Source organism: Prinia subflava (genome assembly GCF_021018805.1).
Source record: "Prinia subflava isolate CZ2003 ecotype Zambia chromosome W unlocalized genomic scaffold, Cam_Psub_1.2 scaffold_31_NEW, whole genome shotgun sequence".
In the NCBI taxonomy this organism is placed as follows: domain Eukaryota; kingdom Metazoa; phylum Chordata; class Aves; order Passeriformes; family Cisticolidae; genus Prinia; species Prinia subflava.
In genome coordinates this window covers 716848-744426 of record NW_026960608.1, presented here as the reverse complement: position 1 = coordinate 744426, position 27579 = coordinate 716848, and the positions used below count along the sequence as shown (strand labels likewise).

At 38.4% G+C, this 27579-nt stretch overlaps 1 protein-coding gene across 3 annotated transcripts in view; it reads right to left on the bottom strand.

The window, feature by feature from the left end:
- Positions 1 to 2201: 2201 nt before the first annotated feature.
- LOC134564993 (guanylate cyclase soluble subunit alpha-1) overlaps positions 2202 to 27579 on the bottom strand; it is a 51912-nt gene continuing 26534 nt past the window's right edge. For 2 of the 3 annotated variants that reach the window (XM_063424342.1, XM_063424344.1), the window contains exons 2-9: positions 15670 to 16084; positions 12519 to 12580; positions 10814 to 10872; positions 9325 to 10034; positions 7080 to 7565; positions 6433 to 6576; positions 4435 to 4589; positions 2202 to 3171 (exon numbers count right to left, since the gene is read on the bottom strand). In XM_063424342.1, coding sequence (XP_063280412.1) covers positions 2988 to 3171; positions 4435 to 4589; positions 6433 to 6576; positions 7080 to 7565; positions 9325 to 10034; positions 10814 to 10872; positions 12519 to 12580; positions 15670 to 15918 — 2049 coding nt within the window. In that variant the 5' untranslated portion in view covers positions 15919 to 16084 and the 3' untranslated portion in view covers positions 2202 to 2987. The remainder of the gene's footprint in view (positions 3172 to 4434; positions 4590 to 6432; positions 6577 to 7079; positions 7566 to 9324; positions 10035 to 10813; positions 10873 to 12518; positions 12581 to 15669; positions 16085 to 27579) is intronic. The other variant, XM_063424345.1, reaches the window with a different exon arrangement.

Genomic DNA, 27579 nt, shown 5'->3' with positions numbered 1-27579 from the left:
CTTTTGGTATAGCTTTCACTTTAACTATGTCAGTGTTAAGATTCAAAGGACACACTTTTTATTTCAGGGGCCATTTACACTTCTTTGGCAAAGAAACTGCAGTGATAAAAATGTATCTTCCATCACATAATATAAGTGTGAGCAGGAATCAGCCACACAGAATCTTCATGAACTAATAAAATAAAATTTCACACATAACAAAACTGTTTCTGAACATAATACTAAGGTATTTTTATATTTATATAACTAGCATTGCATAGTCTCTGAAAATTTCCACAATATCATACACTATACTACAGAAGAGATCAACTTAAAAACAACTCTGTTATTTTCTTCCAAAATGTCCCAGTATTGTGTCAGTTAAGTTGCCTTCCATTTTTTCTCAACAATTTGCTTATTAGCTTTCCAAATCCATTTTTTTTCAATTTAAGTTAAATGATTAGTTAAAAGGTGAAAGGAATATTTTAGATCTAAGTGAAAAGACCAATTAGAATATTTGTCCCTTATTAAATATATATTTATTCAGCAAAAGAATTTAAACAGAGGAACAGCTTCAGTGAGACCTAAATTCTTAAATTATGTTTAAAGCTAAATGGACTTATGGGGGTTTTTGTAGAACAGGTCTGAACACAAGTACATTTCAAAGCACTTTCATGAATCGTCTTAAATATGTGCCTAAATTCTATTTACTTCACTGAGACTCAAACATGTTGCTTTCTTTGTACACTAAAGCACCTTATCAGAATTCTTCCTGGAAGGTTGTCACCACTAAAGAAGGTATCAAGAACTGCCATGATGAACATCCTGTGTAATGACAGATTTATATGGAATTTGGCTTTGAGCATGGCCATCATCCAGTCCAGCAATAGTTGTCTTCCAGGGACAAAAGGAAATTCCCTCCTAAACATACTTCCCATTTGGTAGATCTGAGAAAGAAATTCTTTTTATTTAAAAGCTTATTTATTTCTTAACAGAGATGGATAGATTCATACTGATGTCAGTCATTTCTGGTTTAATAACATAAGCCTACTGAACTGTCAGGAGTCAAATACTCCCCCATTTTTATATCCAGGGGTACCCACATGGGAGTGCTAGTAACCTCTGGGTATTTCTCTCAACAGAATAGAACTGTCTGACCAATATAATATTGGAAAGATCAGTCTCCAAGATTTGCATAGTTCTTGTCTCCTTGAAACACTGCAGTCTAAAGTGTTACAAACACGTGCTTGTATGTATGTGTGTATGTGTATGTATCAGGTGTGCACAAGAGAGATGTGTTTGTTTACAATACACAGACTTTCTGGTTCCATTTTTGTGCCACAGAAGTATTTCTAAGCATCTTGGATCGATATAGTAGACCTCAAGAAGGATTCAATAGTTCAAGTTTTGTTCAAATGCTCCTTACAGGAAACCTGAATTGAAATATGGCTTTAAAAATGTTCTTAATTCTAGTCTCTTCTAAGGTCTTTTCTCAAGATTCTGATGGTACATATGAGTATCTACCAAAAACTAGTACGATAAAATGGTTTACTGAGCTTCCAAATGTACCAGTCAAAATTGGAAAATGAACAAAATAGCACCTTAGTCTAATGTAATTGCTCCCTATAAATATTAAGAGGGCAAAATCTGATTTAGTGGCAAGTGGTTTGAAGGGACTTTTATGGCTTGATATGCCGAACCCCAGGAGCTGAGGAGGTTAGAATAATAACTAATAATACCTGGTACTACTGGGAGTAGTAGTATGTGTATAAGCTGTGTACTTCTCCAGCCTGTAGTTGGGATCAAACTGTACAGCACAGAGAAATTTCTGAGCACCTGCTAGTTAGAGAGGTGGAATCCTTAACTCAGAACTCTTAACTAACTCTATTCTGCCAGTTCCAGAGGCAAAGCCTTTAGAATTCTCCACTCATATTCCATCAGCCACATCAGAAAAGCTTGTACTGTAGTAGTATTAATCTTTGTAAATGTGTTCATATGTTTCAAAGCATCTCTGTTCACCTGAAAATTCCCCTGGCAACTATAAAGCAAGCATGTGATGGGCATTTCCATAGCACGTCACACCCACATTGCATCCTTGAATAGGGATCAGAGCTTTAAGCTAGTGTGCTTCCATTTCATACAGTCTGACTGGAATTCCATTTCTAAGCAAACATTCCAAAGCATATTTTCTTACAGTTCTGTTAAAACATTTCAAATTTAAATGACAACAAAAAGAAAACATTTATTGCTGTAATACATAATAACAAGTGGATATTATTAAGTACTTTAAAAACCCTAAGAACTAAAATAGTTTGATGATTACAGAGATGTTAGTATGTGATTATACAGTGCTTTAATCTATATTCATTTTATACACAAAATAAAGTTCATGAACCAGTAAGCAGCAACTCTGCTATTCATGTGTATTAGCTACGATTAGCAGCCTGATCCAGAAAATGCTGAGCACCCTCATACTTTGACCAGTCAGTGTGAGAAGATGGTCAGCAGCCTTCTAGGATGGGGCCCAAATGATGCACTGGAAGGAGTATGTGATGGCAGTGACAATATTTTAATGGACATTTTCTTATGGAATCTCTAAGAAAATACATTTGCATAGTCATTGATAAGCACCAGCTCACAACACTGCATGTGGCTGCATCACTTGCACATTACATTTCTTGACAAACTGCGTATACAATACATCTAGAATTCTCAGTATAGAGAGAACTGCAGCACTTACAAATTACCACAGGGAAAATACAGTTTATAGTAGCATTTCCAACAGTGACGTTGCAATATTACTTTAGTGACTATGTTCCTTATGCAAAAGAAAAATAAAGTGACATACTTCCTGAAATTTTAATACTAGCTTTCAGGTGTTAACAATCTAAAGTGCTTTCATGTTTCATATAGTTTTAAAAATTTTCAATTTATATTAAAAAAATCCAAATATTTATAAATTTATTCTATACATTTGTGAACGTATGATTTAGTCTATTCCTGTTTCTTCACTGAAAAAAATTGGCATTGCCATCTCCCAAATCTCTCTTTGGAAAACAAGTCTGTGAGCTTGTTCTTTGAATATAAGCATCCAGAAAATAGCAAATTCCAGGGATATCACTCGGAAAATTTGGTGGAAGCTCCTCTCTTGATCGTGGTGTGAACACAAAACCTGGGTATTCCTTTAACAATCTAGAACAAAAATGAATCATCTTGATTAAAAATAAATCAGTCACTAATAAGTGTAGATATTCAATAATTCTTCATGTATGGCAGGGAGAATACGATTTAATTTTTATAGTTATCTACTGGAAATATAAAAAATAATGTTTACTTGGTAACCTTGATAATCTATTAACTTGTGCAACAGTGCAAATAACAGTATTGCCTCTTTTTTTTCTTGTCAATGTTTTGCATGTAGGTGATATATTTGTTGTAAATATTTTCAAAAATTATTTAGTGCTGAAAGCTAGCTCACATCCACACATCAAATGCACCATAATTAGTGTTTCACAGAATGGAATTCTGTGAACCTTATTAAACTATTCAGACCCTCTTATCAATTCTAATATTTGCTTTTTCACAGACTGAAACAGACTGCTAATCTGTAGGGATAAATGTTGATAACTCGTACCAAAGCTTTCAAACAATTACTGCAATATACAGGAGTTGTGCAAGGTGCCATAATGTTATCAATGTGTCTTTAGAATTGGTGAATGAATCAAAATTTAAAAAACACCAAACAAAAAGGAGGTTAAGACTTCACTCAGAAAAAAAAGAAACTCCACAACCACAACAGTTTACCCATTAATCAAATTTCCTGTTTTTTAGGGGTATGATTCAAAATGATTTTCCACATGAGTGGAATGGAAAAACAATCACTGTTGGCCAGCACTGCTTATGTTGACATATAAGCACTGGTGATGCTAATGCTCTCTCTGTGTTTTCAGAGTGCATAATCAAAAGGGTTACTTTCTCTGTGCTCTACTACCTGTGGTACTTTTTCTAAATCACCTATCCAAGATCATCTAAAGCTTGGCACCGTCTATGTCACAGAACACATGCTGCAGGGGATGTCAGGAAGGATCCTGTGCCAAATTCTCCGTCTGATGTTGGATGCAAAACCTTGCCACAAGGCATTATCAGATATGTGGCAGTGGGTACAAGCTGAGTAGGAACAGGAACATCAGACTGCAGTCCAGGCTACAGTGAGGGTAGCAGAGGTTAAATCATATACATTACATATATACATTATGTGTAATATGTATATATTACAGATAATGTAAATATATGTACATTACATATATACATTATATACATTATATACATTATTTTAAATCTTAAAAGGTTAAAAAAAATTATAATTTTGCTTATTTTATCCAGCCAAAAAAACCAACAGGAAGACAACACACTACTATAGTGACTACTGCAGATGGACATTTTACTGCACTGTACCTGTAAGTTGTTGGGCTGACATTTATTTTTCTAGGTATACTGCAAGACTCAAACTTATTGGCAAGGGTTACATTATTTCCAAAAAGGCAATAACGAGGCATTTTAACCCCAACAACTCCAGCAAAGACGGATCCGGAATGAAGGCCAATACGTATCTTTAAACAAAAGAAGGAAAACAGCAATATGAGGTAAAAAAGAATTGGTAAAGTCAATTTTATAAATTATTCTTAATTAAAAAAAAAGGAAAGAAAGAATGAGTTGCTAAAGTAAACAGGGTTTGCGATCTCCTAAAAATATCTGTACTCTGGTCATTACTGCGTATGGAGAAGGAACTAGCTGAAGTTTATCTTGCACTGCATTTTTAGTCAGTAATCCTACTATATCAAAATATGACTGTGAACTGCTGTGAACTGAGGTCATACTCAGATTTTCGACTCTTATTTAGCTGATGCTGCTTTCTATGGTTCTTTTTGGTGGGTTGTTTTGGGTTTTTTTTTTGCTGTGTTCTTTCTCTCTTTCTCTCATGTACATTCAACATGTGTAGAGGAGTTTTCTTCAGAATGGCATTCTGACTAAATATGACATGATGTCAGAAAGCTTGTATGTCTGCTCTGCCTACTACTCTTTGCATATCAAGAGAGTATCATACCATTATGAAGAAGTTGCAGTTTATAACTTTGAGTGTAAAAGCAGAAAAACCTGCAACAAAACCAAAATCCACCCACATAGTAAAGGTGGTTGAAATATGTGCATTGAAGTATAAGTCTGATTCAAAGTATGACATTTGCAGTCACACCTTTTTTTTCTTGGCAATTGTTATGTAAAATGACAGTAGATTGTGTGACGAATTTATTGCTTTGCACAATAGCCAATGTTTTCAGGAAGCATTTACTTAAAATAGATTCATGCTTTTATTACAAATAGATAGTTTCCTTCTAAGAAGCCTCTGTTACGTACTTACACAATACAACTTTTTTCTCCTTATTTTAAAATAAATTTTAAAATAAATTTTAAAATTTAGTAGTAGCATTTGCATGTAAATTATAAACTTGTTATAATATTGCCAGGATGTTTCCAGATTTTTTAAGTGTAACTTAATTTGATACTGCAAAATACAAAAAGAACAACATTTATTTATAATACAATACAATGCTGTTCTCTGTGATAAATGTGGAGCATATAATCCTTTTAATAACCATTTTCTTTGTCTTGGAATACAAATATTCCTTAATCCAAAATTTAAAAAAAAAGGCATTAAGCTTTCTGGAGGAACAAATGAACAGATAAATGTTAAAAATTAGCAAATGAAAGACATAATGAACTGAGACATCTCTATTAAAAATACCAGGATGCCATTCCAGGCCATTTGAACTACATGGAAGGTCCACATAATTTTTCATGCACACAGGCCTTTCTTTTTGTTTCTCAGTAAGAGATAATCCTATATGAAAATTTCAGTACGCTCGTAAGTTCTCACTGAAAGGAAGCCATAAATATAATTACCACTGAATTTAACAGTTGCTTTGGCAGCATTAACACCATTATCTTATGGTGGTTCAGTATCTGACTGCAAAACAAGAACAGCAATAGAATCCTTTAAAGATGTGTGGATTACTACAATCAGAATGTCTTTGGGCATTCATATTCATAGCTTCTGCATCAAAATACTTAGAAGTCTAATTTGGAAAAAGGATTAGTCATTTCCTTAGAAAAGAGAATATTCCATGCCACTGACAGTTTTATTGCTACTGAGACAAGAACTGCAGTGTGTCAGATTGCACCTGTTGACTTCACTGCATTTGTCTTTAGGTTGAATTTCAGATCTCTATTTCACCTTTACCGCTCCACAAAACTCTCATCCATAGATCTAAAAAGATCAGCTTTTCCAGACACAGTCACTTGATTCCCCAAATTCTCTAAGTTAATGCAATGATGTGAAATTTCCTTGAGACAAAATCCCAGAAAGCAACTAAACAAAAATACAATAAAATATATGACCTTGATAGGCTCTCCATGGGGAGACACCACCTCGTCTGACAGTTCCATCATCTTCAGGGCCATCAGCGCTATTTGAACAGCATGTGTTTCACTTTCTTTGTGTAAGCCTCCAGCAACACAGTAGGCATCTCCAATAGTCTCAACCTAAAACGGGCATATTTGTTCCTTACTCTTAGACTGATAAATATAAAAGAACAGCCTAACTTCAGTAAGAATTGTAGCTACATACAATTCTTGACCAAGTCTTAGTTTTGCTGCAAAATTATTTAAGTACTGGACAAATCCTGCAGTATCATGCAAAAGGAAAAACTGCACAACTTTTATTTATTGCTGGGCATAATTATAAAATACTTTTCCATTTTCATTTACTGTCAGGCATCCCCAGCTACATTAAACACCTATTTACTCCAGAGTCACAGCACTGTCATTGAAACTAATTTTTTTAATTAACTCAAGTTTTGATGGGTTTCTTTCTGGCTGAATGAACAACTGTTTATGCTGACTTGTTTGTTTGTTTTGTGATTTGTCTTTCATTTGAAAAAAGTTTATGGCAAAATAATTTTTGGACCTCTATTATCTTCTGTCTCACTTAGTCTTAATTTCCTTTCCTGCCCCAGAATCCCACAGAAAAGCAATGAATTGTGTACCTTGTAGACATCTAGCTCTCCACATTGGTAATCAAATCGAGTATAAAGCTCATTAAGCATAGTGATAACCTGCATAGGTGAGCATTGGGAACAGATGGCAGTGAATCCAACAATGTCAGAAAAAAGCATTGTGACATTATTAAATTTCTTGGCTTGTACAACTTGTCCTTGCCACAGCTGCTGAGCAACCTCTCCAGGAAAAATTGAAAACAGAAGATCTACAGTCTTCTTCTTCTCTTCTTCAAGTGCTTGATGGGCCTGCTCAAGGGTTGCTTTTAGCTTTCCTAACCTCTTCTTCAGTCCATTCTGGGCTCTGGCCTGCTCTCCTATCAGAACAACATCTCTTAAAGCATTGTGAATAGGAATATCGGAGAGGTACAATCCACGTCCTGTAAAATCTTCTAGTCTGTCCACACAGGGAGATCCCAAGAACAGAATGGCACTGGATTCAAAATTATAGATCATTTGACCTTTAAGATCCATAACCTGGAACAGTTAAAAAACAAGAATTCATGCAAAACTTGCATGGCAACGGTCTAGAAGCAAGACGTTTTAGAGAAAATACATTTTGCTAAGATGTAAGAAAATCAAGACTGGACCATAATTCTTACATTTTCATTTAGTTGCTTAGCAAAAACATGGGATGCTGAATCACAGAGCCATCAAGTTCATTTTTATTCAGTCCTCTGGTACAAGAGTGTCGCCCTGGTTTTGAAGACTTTTCTAAGCCTTCTGTATTGTTCTTCATATGAGAGTCAGAAATTTTACTTTATCACACTTTGTACTATAAACAATGACCATGTTTTGCTCTTTCATTGTTTACATATTTTTAGGTAGGAGGAGAAAATTGATTGACAGTTGGCTTGGCCAATGTGGTTTGAGAGGTGGAATTCCACCCTCCAATCCACGGCCACCATAGGAAATGTATAAAATTGAGTTTTGTAAATAAACTTGTCCCTTTTTTCCTGCTTTGCTCACCAGCATGTCCTCGTGCAGTTCTTTGCGTGTCATCTGTGACACAAGAGGACCCCAACTTCAGGATGAACTCCTGATTATGTCTGAGTATCAGTTTATCTTAGGGAGAAAAGAAAACCAAAAAGAATTTTGTGCATTTTCAGCAATTGATAAAATGTGTTCCTACAGTGGCCTCTGAATTTCTACTAATAACTAGTTCATGCACCACTTTCTCCATAAGATAAAGTGAGAAAATATGCTTCAGTTTTATCATAGGATGTTCACTACTCACTTCAATTTAAAATTAAAGGCAGAAATGGTAGGAATATCCAATTTTAATAGTCTAAAAAATATTTTGTGTGAAGTGTTTTTATGTCCCTTCTGTAGTCAGTTGTGTAATGTGAAAGGTGCTGCAGAGCTTAGCTTAACACAGCTTTGAAAGACCACTTTTTCAATAAAATCTGTTCCTTACTAATAGACATTTGCATATGCAAGTACATGAAAAATCAAAGTCGAATCTACTACCCCTTGCAATCATTCTAGTGCAGAAATGGATCTGAGATGAAGTAGCTACAGCTTTTAATAGCAACCACATTAGTAACTGGGTAAACCTTTTCACCGTTCTTCATTTAACTTTTCAGAGTGTTGAGTCTGAACTGCTAATTCATCCTGGAATGCCTCAGGTGCATATAAGCTGGAAGTCAGCTGGGACCAGGAACGAATAAGAACAGTAATTGAATACTCATTGTTTTTTACTGTCCCAGGTCATTTGTCACAGATCCAGCTTCAGCAAAGATAGTTGTAATCCCATCAGCTGAAACTAAGTGGAACCTTTGGTGATTGCATCTGATGAAAATATCAGAGTATCAAAGATACCAAAACACCAAAGGCTGAATGAATACAGAAAACATCTATTTATTTTCCCCAAACCTAGAGCTGTTCCCAAATGACTCAGGGGCACTTTTCCTGCCACTGTCTTTATGCTGAAGATGCCATTATTCTGAGCAGCATAGCATATCACTGGCTTTATCTCAGTATTTCAAATTATTAAAATAAAATCAAATTTGAAGTCATATTTTACTTGTGTAAAAGTCCTAAAGCAGAGTTTTGACGGAACATTGGCTTCAGAATCTGAATTACATTTGACTACCCTAATTAAATCACTATTATACAGTTGTATCAGATGTTCAGATGTAGAAAATTCAAAATGCACCATGTTTTGTGGCTATTTTAGCTCCATCTGAAGAAAACAAATTCCTTGTAGAAGTAATGGTGATAAAAAGTCTCTTACCATGGACAGTTTCATATCAGTATTATCCCATCTTCTAACTCGTACAGTAAACTGCATATTTAGCATTGTCATTATTCCACTAAAAGTGCAGCTTACTTTGGGGGTGAGAATTTCGAAATACTGTTCAAAATTTGGCTTAGCTTGAAATTCTCTCCTGGTCAAAAGTCTTCTTATCCCATTTCCAATTTGAAGAACTGACATATCCTTGTCAAACATAAAATGAAATGGGAAAGTCTTACAGAACACAGAGGCAGGAATCACAAGTGAAGACTGTGGTTTACATGGAGATAAGGAAGGTTTTGTACTTTTGACTTGTATAGAATACAGCAAATAAGGCTGATTAGCAAACTCAGTGCAGTCATTATGGAAACAAGGAGGCATGAGCATCACTTCCACCTCAGTTTCATACAAAATATGAGCTGCTGCTTTAATGATACCAGGTAGAATAAGACTTGTGATTTTCTTAGGAAAGAAATAATAAACATTTAAGAAGTCCTGATCTTTCTCCAGGCATAATATGGAGGCATCTTCAAGTCTGTCCTTTTTTCCTGCTTCTTGGCTGTGGCCACTCTGCTTCAGCAGAGTAGTGAAACTATTCAAGAAGTCCTTAAGGGTACCTCCAATAACCCCTAATATGTGTTCATCCTCTTCATAGCATATTTTGAATAGCTCTTCACCAAGAGATTCCCGTAGAGACTCCACAGGAACACCTGCACAGAATCACATTTTAGTCAGAACTGCACTCATCATCCTGAATCACAGGCTAACCTCCACATTTTTATCAACCTAGGCCAAAGCACACTATTAATTTCCTTCCCTGATGCAGCATTGACACCTGAGGGCACTCTCATTTAGGAGTCCTGGAAACAAGGCCTGGAAATGGGGGGACAATTGGTTGTAGTTTAGAAAGATCCAAGATCCACGTAGTATGGATGCAAGTTTTGGCAAAAGATTTAACTCAACTCCCTTAGATTGATATAAAGGAGTAAAATAAGAAGTTAAAAACTAACATAAGAATAAAATAGGATCTGCAGATATAAGTACTATGCATAATCCACTACATTCAACGATCCTGGGAATTTTCTGGAGCACTGAGGCAAATTGGCACTGTATGGCTCACATCTTTGCTAGTAAATTTGTTTTACTTGGATGGCTGCATGCAAACTGACTGTTGGCAATGTTCCATTTCCCCAACTGTTACTGGGAATCCTTTGAAAAAGTATTGTCTCTCACAGACCAACTGTGTGCCTGGACCAGTTTAACAGTTTAAGTGTACAGACGACCATATTTCAGTTCCAGGAAATGTTAATTTACTGTTACAAATGTAGCGAGAGTAACATATTACAAATTATAGAGTTCTCTTCTGACACACAACAGTCTTCAGAATATGAAGTAACATATTAGTAACAAGACTAATTTATATAAAATATATTTATAGAATACTCTATTTATTTATATATATATATATAATTAAACAAGCTTACATTACCTGCTGCATTAGCATGATCACTGATTATTTTTTCAAAATCTTCTCTATCACCAGTTTTTCTGCAAAGATCATAAAAATATAAATAAACCCGCTAAATTATCAAGATAAACGTGGTAAAAATAGTAAGTACAGAAGTTATCGACCTTGTCTTTAACATGTATCAACCCAGTTCTGCTAATCAAATAGGAAGTTTTTAATTAATTCAGAAGAGGGTCTGGTAGGATCTTAGATTATTCTGTCCATTTCTGGTAAACTGAAGTTTTGGTGGTCTGAGCTCCAATTATGGATTTCAGGCAAATGCTATTGCCTGTCATTGTAACAGTCCTGGTTTTTTGTTTGGCTTGTGGGTTTTTTTTGTTTGTTTGTTTTTCTTGAAGCCAAAACTATATTTCCTAACATATTGTATAATATAATTGGAATTTATATTCAAGCATTTTTTGGAATTACACTGCATTTAATTCAAAAGAAGTGAGAACGTATTTCTGCTTTGAAAGGAAACACAAATAACAACTATTAACAAAATACTTGCTCAAAATTTCAAAATTACTTGAATAATTAATTAATTTCAAAATTACTTGCTCATTGGTAGTAATGCAGATATTTGACACAAAACTGCAGCCCTCTGAGTTCTCTGAGGACAATAAATATCAAACTGAATGTTTGATTCAAAGTTATGAGAATGACATATAGCTTAGATTAACCTCCCTATAAGCAATAAACTCCTGATACATGCCTTCCGAATTTCTTCACTTGGCATATCATAGGTATATTTATATGCAAAAGCAATACAGACATTTAGATTTGATTTACATTTGAATTATTGCCTCCTTCAGAATATCACAGTAATTTTTTCTTTTCAACTAATACTCCAGGGAAGCAACACATAATTAAAGAATGGGAAAACATTCATAGCAATAAGCCAGTCAGCAATTGCAAAGCACATCTGACCCGCTATCTTTGGTTCAGTCAATGTATGTAAAGTGCTTTAAAAATATCAAGTATAATTTAAAAGATACACTGCAATTATCTATTCTTATCATGGTGATCAACAGTGCAGTTTCCAACCTGATTATTTTTCTTCACTTCAGAAAGCAGATTTCAACTGATGGGCTTGTATTTTCAGATGCATTCAATAAATTGAATACTCAGTGTATCATGAGATGTTAAGAAATTCTTACTCTCTACAAGGCTCAAATGATTAATACTGGATTAGTACTAAGAAGTGCTGAAAATTGAGCTGAGTTCCTCAGAAACAGAAACCAGAAGCCAAGTGAGCTCAGGAAAACATCCAGCTCAGTATCTGTAGTGTATGAGTGTTCACTGTATCAGAAAAAAAATCTTTTATATAATACTAATTGTATTTAAAACTCTTTCCCTGGGATCTTAGAAACACTGGGCTAGATCTATATACAACCATATCTATTGTTCCATCTATGCCAAGCAGTCTCTGAGCTCCTCTGAAGTCCTTGCTTGTTTCCCTGTATAATTTGCCCATTAAGTCAACTTTGTGAGTAATGCAAATAACTGTGAATATTTTAAAATAAATTAAATCATTACTAGCTAACATTACATGAAAGGTTACACACCAATTTGACAAGATAATTGAATATAAATTCCAGAAGTCTTGACTCCCAGTCACCACCCTATTCCTGTCTGAAAAAATTTTTGCAGTGAAGTTAGTTACAAACCCATTACACTTACATACCTGGTTTCTTTTACTCTGTGTTTTGCAAGTGTTCTCTGCAGTGCAAGGTTTAGCCTTTCAAACTGGGGAAAAAATAAGTGTCACATGTATCTATGTCATTGCTGAAAATTTAATCATGAGATAACATTCTATACACAGAATTACTTTGCCATCCTTGGGATAACTTTTTTTCAAGACAGTATTGTTGTTAGAAACAGCATGTCATTTCTGTTGTTATGGGGCTTTCTTTATGTTCATCTCTTCAGCTCCAGTACCACTGTAATTAAGCCCCACAGTTCATGTGCATCAGGGGTTGTGTATTTTAAATACAGTGATGTTCTTTACCTCTGAGTTTTCAGATGGCAATAAAGACTGCTGCTAAGAAATAACTAACACAGCTTTCTATTATTACAAATCCCACCCTCAAGAAAACCCAAGAAAACCACAAAGTACCATGAATACAAAATTATTTTAAAGAAAAAGAATAATTTTCGCTGTGTATGCCATGACCCCGAAACATCATCCAGCTGAAAATCTAGTCACTGTAGACAGCCTTTATAAAAGGATTCCCTAATAAAAGACACTTTCGAGCATAATGAATATTTGCCTTAAAATACTTCAATCCCACAATTCCATATCCCTTTTGCAGTTCCTAATTGGAACAGATGGAACATTTTCCAAATATGCTTATTTCAAATTGTTAGGGCCAGTAAAGCTGTCATGTGTATGTAGTCTCTGATATTCAAACCCCAAATTCCCCACACAGACAGGGTCATAGAATGTAGTAGTGCATTTTTACACCCAAACAGGTGTTTCTATATAAGGGAAAGAGTTTCAGCTTACCTTGAAAGATATAAGGAAGTTAAACTAGAATTTTCTATAGCCTTCTCATAGTAATTGGCTCAGTGCCAGCACAGAGGCACTGATTGGGCTTTGGAAGTGTACCTCAAAGCCTGTTGCCAATCTCATTGGGCAAGGTGCCAAATAGCCCACCTAGGTCATTCAGTATTTAAGAAAGAGCACAAAAGAACTTAGAAGCTTTTTTGGAATGCCTTAGCCAGAGTGTCTTCTACACTGTTTGCCTTGTATTTCTTTGTTTTATAATGTTTATTATTTTTGTTGTTATTAAAACCTTTTATTTTACAAAGCATGTCCAGAGAAGCCGTCTCGCTATTTATTAAGCCATTTCTCTGCAAGGCTGGACCCTTGGAAGTATTGGGACTTTCCAATAATGGAATAGTACTACACTGTCATGACAGAATTCAGCTGTGAGGCTTCCTGTGGCCTGGCTTTTCTTTGGTTCTCATTCCCTGAAGTAACTAGCAGCTTTTACTGCATCTTTTACTTTTTGTATTTCCAGGAGGAAAGTTTGCACAAAGAAAATATCATGTGAAAGAAAAGCAATATATTCTGGAAATATTTTCCAAGGAAAAATCTAAAGTGAATTACATGTGTATATACATATCTATGTATATACCATATACCATGTATATGAACACAACATAAATTACATCTGTGTAGAAACTCATACAGTAAGTGGAATGACATCCAGTCCATTACTTGTAAACAGGCAATGGTCTCCATATTTCTGTAAAGCAAGAAGCAAATTAAACAAAAACATGCAATACATTATATCTCAAATTTAATCAAAAAGTTGTCTGGATGCACTTTGTCCTGGACTTCCATGCATAGCTTGCTGTTTCCATCAGAAGTTCACAAATCAATAGGGGTCATGATGCATCCCCATTTTGGAGCTTCCAGTTGGAAGGAAGATGATGTTACTCAACAACATTTAAGTAAGGTAAATTATCTAAGCAATGAAAAATATGTTTCTAAACAAGCAAAGCCCTTTTATGGAAAAAATAGGATTGGGAAGATGCTTAGGGCTTGACCCCAAATGAGCATGAGAACAGACTTGGACAAAGTTCTAATGAATATGACTTGAATGATTGTAAATAGTAACAATGATAACCTGGAATTTCAGTGGTTCCTAGGGTACATGGTCATAATATCTTCACTTAGGCAAGCTTTGTCCCAGCTGATGAACTAGCCTATCATAATTATGTAATAGGCGACTGCATACATTTATACCACTCTTTAAAGAGAAAAAAACCCCAGTTATTAAAAATCCCACCAACAACTATATACTAGAAAAGCAATACAGCAATCATGACACCCTAGAAAGGGTGCTTTGCAAGTTAATTTTTGGGTTACAAGTATTTTCCTTTATAAATTTAGATATCAGTTTAAAGGGTTGCATTCCATCTGTATAAATGCAGCAGAGGTAAAAAGGAATTTTTCAAAACTTAATTATCTAGAGGGTTAGTGAATGGGTAATAGATGAAGAGCTGCATAACCAGATCTGCAAATAGACTTACCAAAACTCCAGCACTTTAAGTAAGGTACACTGAATGTCCAAGTAATGGAACTGTAATTAAATGAGTGTACAGAATTGCCCATTTGCTATTTGTAGTCCAAATATGTCAGTCAGTTCCTTCGAACTTCCCACTGAATTTGAGACAAGGCCAAAAGTTGGAGGCTATGGAGCTATAATTTTCATGTTCTTTTTACAGAGATAAACCATGGTATTCATCTCCACTCAAGCAAGCCCGCACTGGGCCTGTTTTCAGTTAAGTTGAGCAGAGACATAAGAATATCTTTGTGGTAAACATGAACAGTAATGGTTTTAAAAATAGTATGACAGGAGGTTAGTATCACAGCAGATGGAAACATCTATTTTAATTCTTTTATGATAATGACTAATGCACTTAGCAGTTTGGATTCAGTTAGGTGAACTGATGAGATGACCACATAATTTACATAATTAGGTAACAAGGCAGAATTTCTATTACTATATCTCTATGTAAAAAATTGTACAAAAAACAGATGGATTTAAAAAGAACAATTAAAAAGATCAGTGGGAGGTTGCAAATACAAGGCAAAAATAAGGGAAATAGAGTGGACAGAATGGTGTGTACAACACAGAGTGTGGCAAAATTATATCCAGAAGGAATGAAAGTGGATTTAAACTATGGAGAACTACATAAGAATACAAACTTTTAAGACAAAGCAACTTTCTAAAGGCATAAATCTAAAGGCAGGCATAGAATGCTTCTTTAACATTTACAGTTGAATGCTATTAGTTTTTTATTATTATTTAGTATCTATTTACCTCAGGAAAGATTAGTTTGCAGATGCTTTCAGTTAGTGTGTGAAGGTACACTCTACTTCTGCTTGTTTTCCTTTGTGGAAGGTCTCCTTGACCATCTTTTTCATGGACTTCTTTGCAGATGGGCAAAGCTGCTCTAGAGCTGTTTTCTGTGCAGTCCTTGTCATGTTCCTCAGTAATGTGACTTTGAGTCAGTAAGGAGAAAGGACATTCTCCTGTGATCTTCAAGTCTTTCAGTTTTGTACAGAACATACTGTACGAAGTCTCTCTTGAGATTAGAAGTACTTAGCTCTGCATTTAATAGTTCTCTTCTGTTTACTAACAAGAGCCGAAGATGCCAGAATAATAAGTCAATAAGGCAACCACTGTGGAAGGTTCTTGGTAGCTATAAATCACCACAGGAAAAAAATGTGTGCCCCTACAAAACAACAAAGGAAAAAAGAATCACAAAAATTTATTTTTTTCTTTTAAATTCCCATGATGTGCTGGTTTTATCTTAAGTACATTAAAACAATGGCTTTTGAGGACTTAGGAAAGCACTTACTCTTGTCCCATTTTAAGCATGTAATGACTACTGACTGCAGTGCTTCAGGTAACTCAAGTTGCATACATGGTTAAGTTTTGCATGAGTTGGGACTCAAGTGATTAAGGCAGCGGACTTGTCTTACCCAACACCTATTTGGTCACATTGATGGATGAGGTTTCTGAAAGAGTGGAATTCCAATGAGGAAACCTTTCTGATTCTTTATAAGTAGGTATTAAAAACTATCTCATATGTCACAATGAAACAGATTAGTTATGAATACTTAAATCTAAATTTACTTGATGTCTTGGGTTGAAAAATGTAACCAAAATGTGTATTCTATTTTCATCTGTTGAAACGGGTTGGGAGATATTGTTCTTTATCTCCTGGAGCTCTAGGGGGGGAAGAGGGCAGATGCCTTCTGTTAATGGGACAACTGATAACACCAGATAAGGCAATGCCTTCTTATCTCTTCCTCCACCCATCCTCCTCCGAGGGACTGTAAGAGTCGGTCCGAAATTCCCTCATTTCTGCCTCACGACTCAGAGGCTGAGACCCCCCTGGACCCTGGGCCACAGCACAGGAGAGATCCAAGCTTCTCCCTGCAGCTGCACCCACTGGACCAAGGCGCCCTCCTCAGGGACCCGTGCAGGAACAATGGACACTGTCACGGTTTCCTGGCCGTGTTTGCAGAGGCCGTGTTTGCTTTGACTGACTGTGCTGTACCTGCTGCAGAGCCCAGACCTGCTTGCCCCAAACCTGCCTGATCTGAATGGTTGCACCTGATTCCCAGAGCAACGGGGCTCCTCACAATGACTCTTGGGTGCTCCCCCCACGCTGGCCAGGTGCCCCCCACTTCTGCCTGCATTGTGCATTGGCCGGGTGCCCCCTGCTTCTGCAATGACTATAAAAGCTTCCCCCTGCGACTCACACTTTGAGGCCTCCCCTTCGGACGACGGCTCCATTGTCCTACGTGCCACGGAGACTGCGAAGGTGGTCTGTTGGCATCGGTGTCACGAGGACCCCCGTCTGTCAGTTGGTAGCTATACCCTTTCTTTACCCCCCTTTCTCTCCCTCTCTCTCTCCCTCTCTTCTTTCCCCTTCTTTTCTATCGCATAACTGTGTGTATCAATAAAGATACAATTGATTTCACTTGAATTATCACTGCCTCTTTTTGCACTCTGAAATCAAAACGAACCATCACGACCATCCTTTGGCTCGTGACATTAAATTGGCGTCACCGTGACAGGGTCCTGATTGACAGAGGGGTTGCAGGTTGTCTATAGTCTGTACTAGGAAGAGGAAGATTTGCCTCAGCCGCACCTAGCCCGTCACTTCGGTGAACGAAGCTAGAAAGCAAGGGGGGCTTTTCTGATTCTTCGCACACTGTAGACACCTAGGTGAAAGCATCCCTATACTCTATTGAGGTGTATCTGTCTTCAGGATTTCACAAAAGATCTCCTAGTGCAAAAAGAGAAACTGTTTTTTGTGTGTGAACTGTCTTGTTGAGAGAAGGGACACCTTGACGTAACTAAACAGTGCCTCAGCAGACAGATTTTGTCCCTTCACCCACCCCAGGGAAAGAGGGGAGACGCAGCGTAGCTGTGTGTGTGTACAACCAAGCATTACCTCCCTGTAGTGGTTTTCTGATCCCCTTTACAAAATGACTAATGATTTTATACATAAAACTGAATTTTATGCTCTACTAGCTAAACACAATGCCAGACCCTCTCCAGAGGTGGAATTTTGGGCTAATAATAACTGGTCTAATTTGGAAAGTGTGGTTGATAAAGTATGTTCTTTACAACATGAAACAAAATTTAAACTGGGCAAAAATAAAACCATACTGTGCTCAGTTCTGGGAGCCTGCCTTACCGCAGCTGTAGAAACTCGCTTTAAGCGAAGAAGTGAAGAAAATGCAGTAATAGACTCCCTTCAAAATTTAGTTGAAATTTTGCAAAATGAAAATCATTTGCTGCGAGATGAAAATAATTTGCTACGGACTGCCTTGGGAGATGAATATTCTAAAAATTTAGAGAATGCTGACTTCCCAAAAAAGGCAGAAGAAAAAGAAACTCCTCACATTTATCAGATTTACCCCCAGAAAGAATTAGTGTTAGTAAAAAATTGTGAGGAACACTGCTGCCCTAACACAACACCTCTAGTTAAAACAGAATGCAACTATATTGATGAAAATTCAGACCTACACATAATCACTAAAGAAATCCCGGACACCACCACTGAATTATCTAAGTTAAAAGGAGAGTACTCGCATTTCCCTCATGAATCAGAGACAGAATATGTTTCCCGAATATCTCTCGGTGGTGGAGATCAAATTAAGTTGACAGAACAAGAAGCTAGTGGGTACTGGGGACGTGGAGTTTTCTTAACAATAAGAGACAAACATAACTCGTGGTCCCTGATTCAATGCTCAGCTCACTGGGCAGAGGGGTATAACCCCTTGGAAAAGGGAAACCATTTAACTTTAATTGGTACTCCCGAACAGCCCATGGAAAACATTCACAAAGCTGCCTGCCTGCAAATGATACATGATGACTCTCCAATGCAATTGCCTGTAAAGCCTGAAATTATGATTCCTTTAATTCAAAAGCCTTTGGAATTACTTAAACCTATAGCAATTGTTTTAAGTTCTGTAGAAAAGCTAGACAGATCCCTCGGAAACCCAAGTGAACCAACCGGATCTACAGATCGTGGTTTCAGTCCTTATCCTACCCCCTCCCAGCCCCCAGCCCCTCAATCTAATTCACCTGCTGGTGATCGTAATGTCTATGTATTAAGTGAAATTGCAGTAGAAGTGACCAACTATGTTAAAACTCCTAGTAGTGAAAAACCAGAGAAAAGTAAACAAATCACTAGCCGCCAACACTTGTTGCTATTAGATATTAAAAAAGGGGTCCCCAAACAAAACCCAAATTTGCCAGGGCAACCCCTCCCTAAAAAGTCACAGCAAATTACACACCTTTCTTCTGAGAATCTGGGCAGTGAGCCCAGAAACAGTCTAACAATCCAACCCCCCCCACCCTCCCCCTCTCAGCACCCAGGCAACGAGCCAAAGCAAAGCCTTCCTTCTCAAGGGAACCGACATTCACCCACCCGTGCCCACCCTGCTTTGGCCCAAGAGTTAGAAAAAATACCCATAGCTGACAATGTAGCTGTTTACCAATGCATCGATGATATTTTTGTGGGTAGGGATGAAATAGAAGTGGAAGATCCTCAACAGAAAATAATCTCCAACTTTGAAAGCTTTGATCTACAAATTTCCCCTGAAAGTAAAATTTCTGGGAATTTGATGGAAAAGAAGCATGACATGCATGTGATAACCTCCTTCAATCAAATTAAAATGCCAGAATCTACGAAGGAACTGCAACAAGTTTCAGAATTACTAGTGCTTTGCAGAAAACACATCCCTGATTTTTCTATAATTGCCAGAACCCTTTACAGCCTGCTGAGAAAAGGAAAAATTTGGGAATGGGGTGATTCTCATCATGAGGCTTTAAAATTGTTAATTTTTGAGGCAACCGCCCACCAAACACTTGGTCCTACTTATCCTACAGATCCTTTCCACATGGAATGGTGTTTTGCTTTTTCAGGATTGTCAGTACAACAACCTGTTGTCCTGAGAGGCCCTTCTCCATATGCAACCCCCCCACCTGACGGGGTGGCCGAAGGAGCCTCATTTGGAGCTGTAAAAAATCTGACAATGAACTTGGATGGTAACCCAGACAAACCTGCCTCAGTCACTGGAACAGCCCCTCCCTTTTGCCCCAAGCAGTCTCACTTTTCTGCAGAAATTGTCCCAGATTGGGCAAAACGTGAAAAGATCAAATGGGCTTCTCATACCTGTTATGGATGGGAGGCTAACAAATGTTCCAAAATCACTGCTTTTTGCCTGGCAGTTCCAAGCATAAACACACCCTGGATAATTCCTTCATACTAACTTTTCTGCCTTTGAAGGCAGATTCTGTTGTGTTTACTTTTCACAGGAGAACTCCGATGGACATAAAGACCACATAAAACCATGATAAAACTGGTGATATTTTAAACATTATTTCTGTTATAGGAACAAAATTAAGAATTTTAAACAGTATTGATTTAGAAATATTCGTTAATAAATTGGTTGTTACAATTAAGAATTTGACAACACCTTTTACAGTCGTCCTTATTGGCTTTGGGAACGACTCAGTGGCTATTATCAAACATATTATCAAACTGAGAACTGGTAAATGTGAATGATTATAAATTGATAATTGATCGCAAAACAATCTTTTAGCTCTTAGCTGCCTCCAGTCTCAGTAGTGGATGCAGTTAGTGGCTGCCTCAATTATAAAAGATGGCAGCTTTTTCTACTGAAATTTGGAAAGTAATTTGGAACAATGCCAATGATTTCAAAAGAGATTTTCAATTCTAGTTGAACTTAGTGAATTTTATTTATGACTCTTTTATAAACACAGCCACAGCTTTTGTATTGACCATATGTAATGCTTTGATACATTTGATATTCCCTATTATTGTGTTAAGATTAAAACATGATGGAGCTATTCTCTATCTTTTCCAGTATAGGGAGTGGGCCCGTCAAGTCGATAAAAAATGGCAAACTGTTAACTTAGAATCCTGCATAGTCCGAGAACAACAAGGCTTTATTTGTGAAAGTAATAAAATTACATTTGTTTAGACATAGAACAAAATATTTGTCATTTTAAAGTTTATCCTAACGAGACTCCTGAAACAGTGCTTTTATATGTAGGCAATGGATGTGTATGCTTTAGGACTGCTTGTGATGTTGTAACTGTAGAAAATGTTATACTAGAAACCAAAAATCATTCGAACTTTTGTGCTTGTAACTTTACTAAAATTACAGCTTTTGATTTTTCTTTTTCAGCTCCAGTTACTTCTTACCAGCTTTTACAATCTAATTACACACTAATCCACAAGCTACGGCCTACTCTGATTGGGATGAACCTCACTTTGGTAAAGTAATTGTTGCTCCATCAGGATCTAAGTGAAATTTTAGATAAAACCAAGACCTTGATAACAAATTATGTCATCCCATCGTTGTCTTTTAACTTTATTTTGATTGGCTTTTGTTTTGCAGCAATCTCATTCTTTACTTAGAAACAATAGATATACTTAGAGATGTTGACACAAGACAAACTTTACAAGTAGGCCATAGCCGCGGACTGTGAAATGGATTTTGCCTAAGTAATACATATATTTTAAGAAAATTATGTATTTTGATTTTTGTGATTTGTGTTAATCATTTTTAAATTTGTTCATGCTACTTGAAAATTGTTTTACAATAATTTTTTGCCTTGATTGAAAATTGTTTTAACTAATATTTTACTTAATATTGTTAAGATTTTGTCTTGATTATTTGATTTTATGAATCATTTATCATCATGATTTGTTTAAGAGTTTTATTAATCAACAACAATTATTTGTTTTGAAATTTTAATGTCATTGGATTTGTTTTGTCATAATAATTTGTTTTGAGATATTAACAATCAATATTAATCATTATGATATCTCTTGTTTTTCCTTCTCCCTTCTCTATTTCTTTTCCCCCTCTCTTTTTCTCTGGACTCTATTTTCCTGGGTATACTACTGACACTGACAATGAGTCCTGAAGACTTCAGAACAACGCAACGAACTCGACTGATGGAGCTCTCCTGCCGACCAGTCGTGAGTCACAGGGTGGTGTAAGAGTCGGTCCGAAAATCCCTAATTTCTGCCTCACGACTGTCTGAGGCTGAGACCCCCCCTGGACCCTGGGCCACAGCACAGGAGAGATCCAAGCTTCTCCCTGCAGCTGCACCCACTGGACCAAGGCGCCCTCCTCAGGGACCCGTGCAGGAACAATGGACACTGTCACGGTTTCCTGGCCGTGTTTGCAGAGGCCGTGTTTGCTTTGACTGACTGTGCTGTACCTGCTGCAGAGCCCAGACCTGCTTGCCCCAAACCTGCCTGATCTGAATGGTTGCACCTGATTCCCAGAGCAACGGGGCTCCTCACAATGACTCTTGGGTGCTCCCCCCACGCTGGCCAGGTGCCCCCCACTTCTGCCTGCATTGTGCATTGGCCGGGTGCCCCCTGCTTCTGCAATGACTATAAAAGCTTCCCCCTGCGACTCACACTTTGAGGCCTCCCCTTCGGACGACGGCTCCATTGTCCTACGTGCCACGGAGACTGCGAAGGTGGTCTGTTGGCATCGGTGTCACGAGGACCCCCGTCTGTCAGTTGGTAGCTATACCCTTTCTTTACCCCCCTTTCTCTCCCTCTCTCTCTCCCTCTCTTCTTTCCCCTTCTTTTCTATCGCATAACTGTGTGTATCAATAAAGATACAATTGATTTCACTTGAATTAAGTTATCACTGCCTCTTTTTGCACTCTGAAATCAAAACGAACCACCACGACCATCCTTTGGCTCGTGACAGGGACATCACCTGTGAATGGGCTATTTAAGGCCTCTCACATGACTGATAACATTACTTCATTCCATTGTGAGATGCTCCACCCAGTGGGGAGGAGCCAACCATTCCCTACCCAGATAAAATGGGGACACAGGAACCTCAGATCACTCCTCTTTTCCATGGGCTTCTCAGAGGAAGACTGGACTCATCTCACTGCCACTACAGGATCATCTCTACTCCAACAGAACCACATCTGTCACTCCAGGAGGACTTATTTGGACTGCTTCCAACATCGTGGTTGACAGGGTGTCAGGTCATATTCCTGACTCTGTCAGGGTTCTCTAGGACTTTTTGTTTGTTTGCTTGCTTGTATTTTTTTTGTATTATTGCATTTGCATTTTTATTTTTCCTAGTAAAGAACTGTTACTCCTCTTCCCATATTTTTGCCTGAAAGCTCCTAATTGCAAAATTGTAATAATTTGGAGGGAGGGGGTTTTACATTCTCCACTCTAAGGGAGACTCCAGTTTTCCCTGACAGATACCTGTCTTTCCAAACCCAGACACTTGATGTCCAAGATATCCTTTATGTACTAGAAACATATGACTTAAGTTAGTGTGTGTATGTCGTGGTTGGGGGGGGAGGTGAATTTTTCCAGGGGGATGTGGGCAGTCCAATCAGTGATCAGCTTTTCTGCTGGCACCTGGGTTGGTCACTCAGAGGTTTGGACACGCCTCTGAGGACACAAAGAGTTAAAAGCAGGAGTCTGGGGGGCTCGGCCTCTTTTCAGATCCCGGTTTCAGCAGAGAGACGTGTGAGGCTTCTTTCCCCACCCAGCCACGAGGCTGGGTGGGGGAGGGGAAACACGTGGTCAGCTCAGGTAAGCCGGAGCCCCCGGGGGGGGGAGAAGAGAAGGGACAGGACTGGAACTGAGCTGCCCCGTCCAGGATGGAGGGGTGGAAAACTGTGGAAGTGCCTGCTGTGTGTGCTCACCCCCTCCTCCCCCCCAAACTCCGGGAGAAGTTGCCCAGCCACGTGGAGGTTTGCGGAGCCTGGGAGTGCCTCAGCCTGCACCCTGCCGAGAAGAAACTGTTAACCCTTGCTTGGCAGAAAGAAACTTTTCTTAGACATTGATTCTCATGACTGGTGGTTTTCGGAGAGAGGGAAGCGGCCTGGGACCGAGATGATAAAGCATGATTGGAAGGAATTCGATGGAAGAATGAGAGGAGTAGCCTTCTGAGCTGGAATTCTCTTGCATAATGTCAGCCATGGACTGAACTTGAGTCTCTTTTGAACATAAACTGCATTTTTGGGTGGATACAGCTGCCCTTGCTTTTGCTACAGTGACTGGCACTTGAAGTGAGTAGCGAGCAAAGAAGAGAGGGGGAGGGTGAGGTGGCACCCTCTGCCCTCAGGGCAGACCTGCTCCTGGAACCCTGGCCCCTGGGTAAAAAGGGGAGAGCTCGGCATGCAAGTATCCTTAAAAGAGCCCTGTATGCAGTTTTCAGCCTGTGGACAGCGGTGAGAGCGCTGGACATAGGAAAAAGAGAGTGTCACCTTAGCAGACTTCTCCGGGCGGTGCTATAGGTGACATAGAAACACATAAGGGGTGGACCCCTGTTTTCTGAAGAACAGTTTGTGGTGCGAGAGAGACTCCTCTCTCCCTTGCTGAATTGAAGATTAGTTTGTTTTTGAGTGGTGGTTGTTTGATTTAAAACCCAAAGGTTGGTCTGTGAAAAGTGATAGGTGGGGAGGTAGAAACTGGGAGAAGAAATGTTCTAAGAAGTTTTTATTTCTGTCTCTGTGTGTGTTTAAGAGTATCTTTGTCCCTGTTCTTATGTAATGAATAAAGTTTTGGTGGCGTTTTTTTTTTGTTTTCAAGATTTAAGCCTGCTCTGCTCTGTTCCTGATCACATCCCACAGGAGTTGTTAGAGAAAAAACATATATTCATGGGTGCACTAACATCTGGCCAGTGCTAACCCATGACAGTGTACTTCTTAAACAGTAAACCATCCAAGACCAAAGGTTAGAGTTTCTTGTAAAAACAACTGACTGGTGACAACTCACATCTTGGGAATTTGACCACACAACTGCAGTTGCTTGGAAACACTAAGGGAATTTTATGCTTTTCAAGATGGTATTTTGCAAACAACACATTAAAAAAAAGGCTGCATTTCTAATTTTAATAATGCTTCCATTTGTTACAGGGCCAAAGCCCAGCTACAACCTAATCTGACTACTGTTGTAAAACACAAACATGTTTTTACAAATACATCAGCAACAAAAGGAGGGCTAAGGAGAATCTCCATCCTTTACTGGATGCAGGAGGAAACATAGTGGCAAAGGACAAGGAAAAGGCTGAGGTACTTGATGCGTTCTTTGCCTCAGTCTTTAATAGCGAGAACACTTGCCCTCAGGATACCAAGACCCTGTGCTGGAAGACAGAGAGCAGAATGATGCTCCTATAAACCAGGAGAAAATGATCAGTGACTAGCTACACAACTTAAGATACACAAGTCCATGGGGACAGATGGGATCAACCCAAGGGTCTAAAGGGAAATGGCAGAAGAGCTCACCAAATCATTTTCCATTATTTACTAGCAGTCTTGGATAACTGGGGAGGTTGACAGGAGGTTAGTTAAGATAACATGCATCCACAAGAAGTCAGAGGGAGGATACGACCTGACAACCTCACTTCATTCAGGCTCACTCAGCCAGGGAAGGTCGTGGAAGATCATCTTGAGTGCCATCACACAACACATGCAGGACAACCAGGGGATCAGGCGCAGCCAGCATGGGTTTAGGAAAGGCAGGTCCTGCCTGACAAGTCTGCTTCCTTCTGTGACAAGGTGACCTGCTTAGTGGATGAAGGAAAAGGATAAAGTCTACCCAGACTCAAATAAAGCCTTTGACACCATTTCCCACAACATTCTGGAGAAACTGGCTGCTCATGACTTTCACAAGCATACCCTTTGCCAAGCAAAGAACTGGCTGGATGACTAAGCTGGATGACTATGAGAGGGTTGGTGAATGGAGTTACATCCAGTTGGCAGCCAATCACTAGTGGGGTTCTCCAGGGCTCAGTACTGGGGCCAGACCTGTTTAATATCTTTATCAATGACCTGGACAAGGGGACTGAGTGCACACTCAGTTTACAGGCTGCACAAAGCTGGGTGGGAATGTTGATCTGCTGCAGAGGGATCTGGACAGGATGGATCTATGCACTGAGGCCAATCATATGAGGTTCAACATGACCAAGTGATTGTTCCTGCCCTTGAGTCACAACAGCCCCATGCAGCTGGTACAGGCTGAGGGAGAGTGACTGGAAAATTGCTTGGCAGAAAAGGACCAGATGCTGGGGGTGCTGGTCAACAGCAGCTGAACATGGGCCAGTGTGTGCCCAGGTGGTCAAGAAGACCAATGGCATCCTGGCCTGTATCAGCAATAGTGTGACCAACAGGATCAGGGCAGTGATTGTCCCTCTGGTACTCAGTACTGGTGAGCTCACACCTTGAAACCTGCCTCCAATTCTGGGCCCCTCACTAAAAGAAGGACATTGAGGTATTGGAGCATGTCCAGAGAAGGACAACAGAGCTGGTGAAAGGTCTGGGGTACAAGTTTTATGAGGAGCGGCTGGGGAAGCTGGGTGAGTTTATCCTGAAGAAAAGGAGGCTCAGCAAAGACCTTACTGCTTCTAAAAGGAAGCCGTAGCAAGGAGAGGGTTGATCTCTCAGGTAACAAGTGTCAAAATGAGAAGAACCAGCCTCCAGTTTTAACAAGGGAGGTTTAGACTGGATATTAAGAAACATTTCTTCAAGGAAAGGGTGCTCAAAAATTGGAACAGGCTGCCCAGGGAAGCAGTAGAATCACCATCCTTGGAGGTATTTAAAAGACGTGTAGATGTGGCACTTAGGGACACAGTTTAATGAAGATGATTTATTCCAGTTAGACAGTCTGAAAAAGGCTCTTTCATTTTCTATTGACTGTATTTCATTGAATCAGATCCTCTTATCCTCATATAATACTCTTTGAAAATAATCCTCGAGAGCTTTTGGTGACTCTGGAAGCAGCTAAGAATTACATTTTTCTCTCTGGAGATACAACTACTACTTCTCTCAAAGGCACTAGGGCTTTAATAAGCCTGTGCATTACACCATTTGTTTCTGCCCCTGAGACACCCTAAGGGCGTTTGGGGTCACACTGCAACTGTATCAGGGTTAAAAATAACCAGTTCCCTGATACAGGTTATCAGCTTCTGCCTTTGAAACAGCTGGAATGAATGGTACAGCAGAGGAGTGCTGCACAAATGGCATGGATAAAAGGAGAAATAGGCAGGAGCTACTTTGGACGTAGTGCTGAAAAAATATTTGGCAGAAAAGGCCCTTTTAAAGTATGCTGAATAATGATGGTGTCAGGCTAGGTTCTAGGGGACATCTATTAAATTTAATGTCTTATTTTAAGAATCAATAAACACAGTGCTAAGAACAAGAGGCTGAAGAATGTTTACATAACATTTTATATTTCTGATTTCAGTTTTTGCAAGGAAACTCATTTGTTTCTGCTGCATGGACATCAGCAATGCTTCATTTTTTATTGCTGAATAACACTGGGTAGCAAATAAGGCAGTGAAAAATTTAAAGCAAGAACCATACTCCAAATACATAAATATAAATAATACTTCATACTGTAAGCATTTTTTTACATATATATGTCTAGATATTTTTATTCAGAAGCCATTCCATACCCATTATTACTATATTAAGAAAGAAAAGCAGAAAACAACCATATTTTCTGTAGTTGGACTGATCTGTGTACTGAAGTAAACATACATATAGACATGCACCATTGTCAAAGCTAAAAAAAGTTATGGCTCTGATGGATCTTACATATATACTCACATGTTTTGCTGAATTCGGGCTTTAAAATTCAAGATAAATTTTGAATTTATAAAATAACTACTAAAA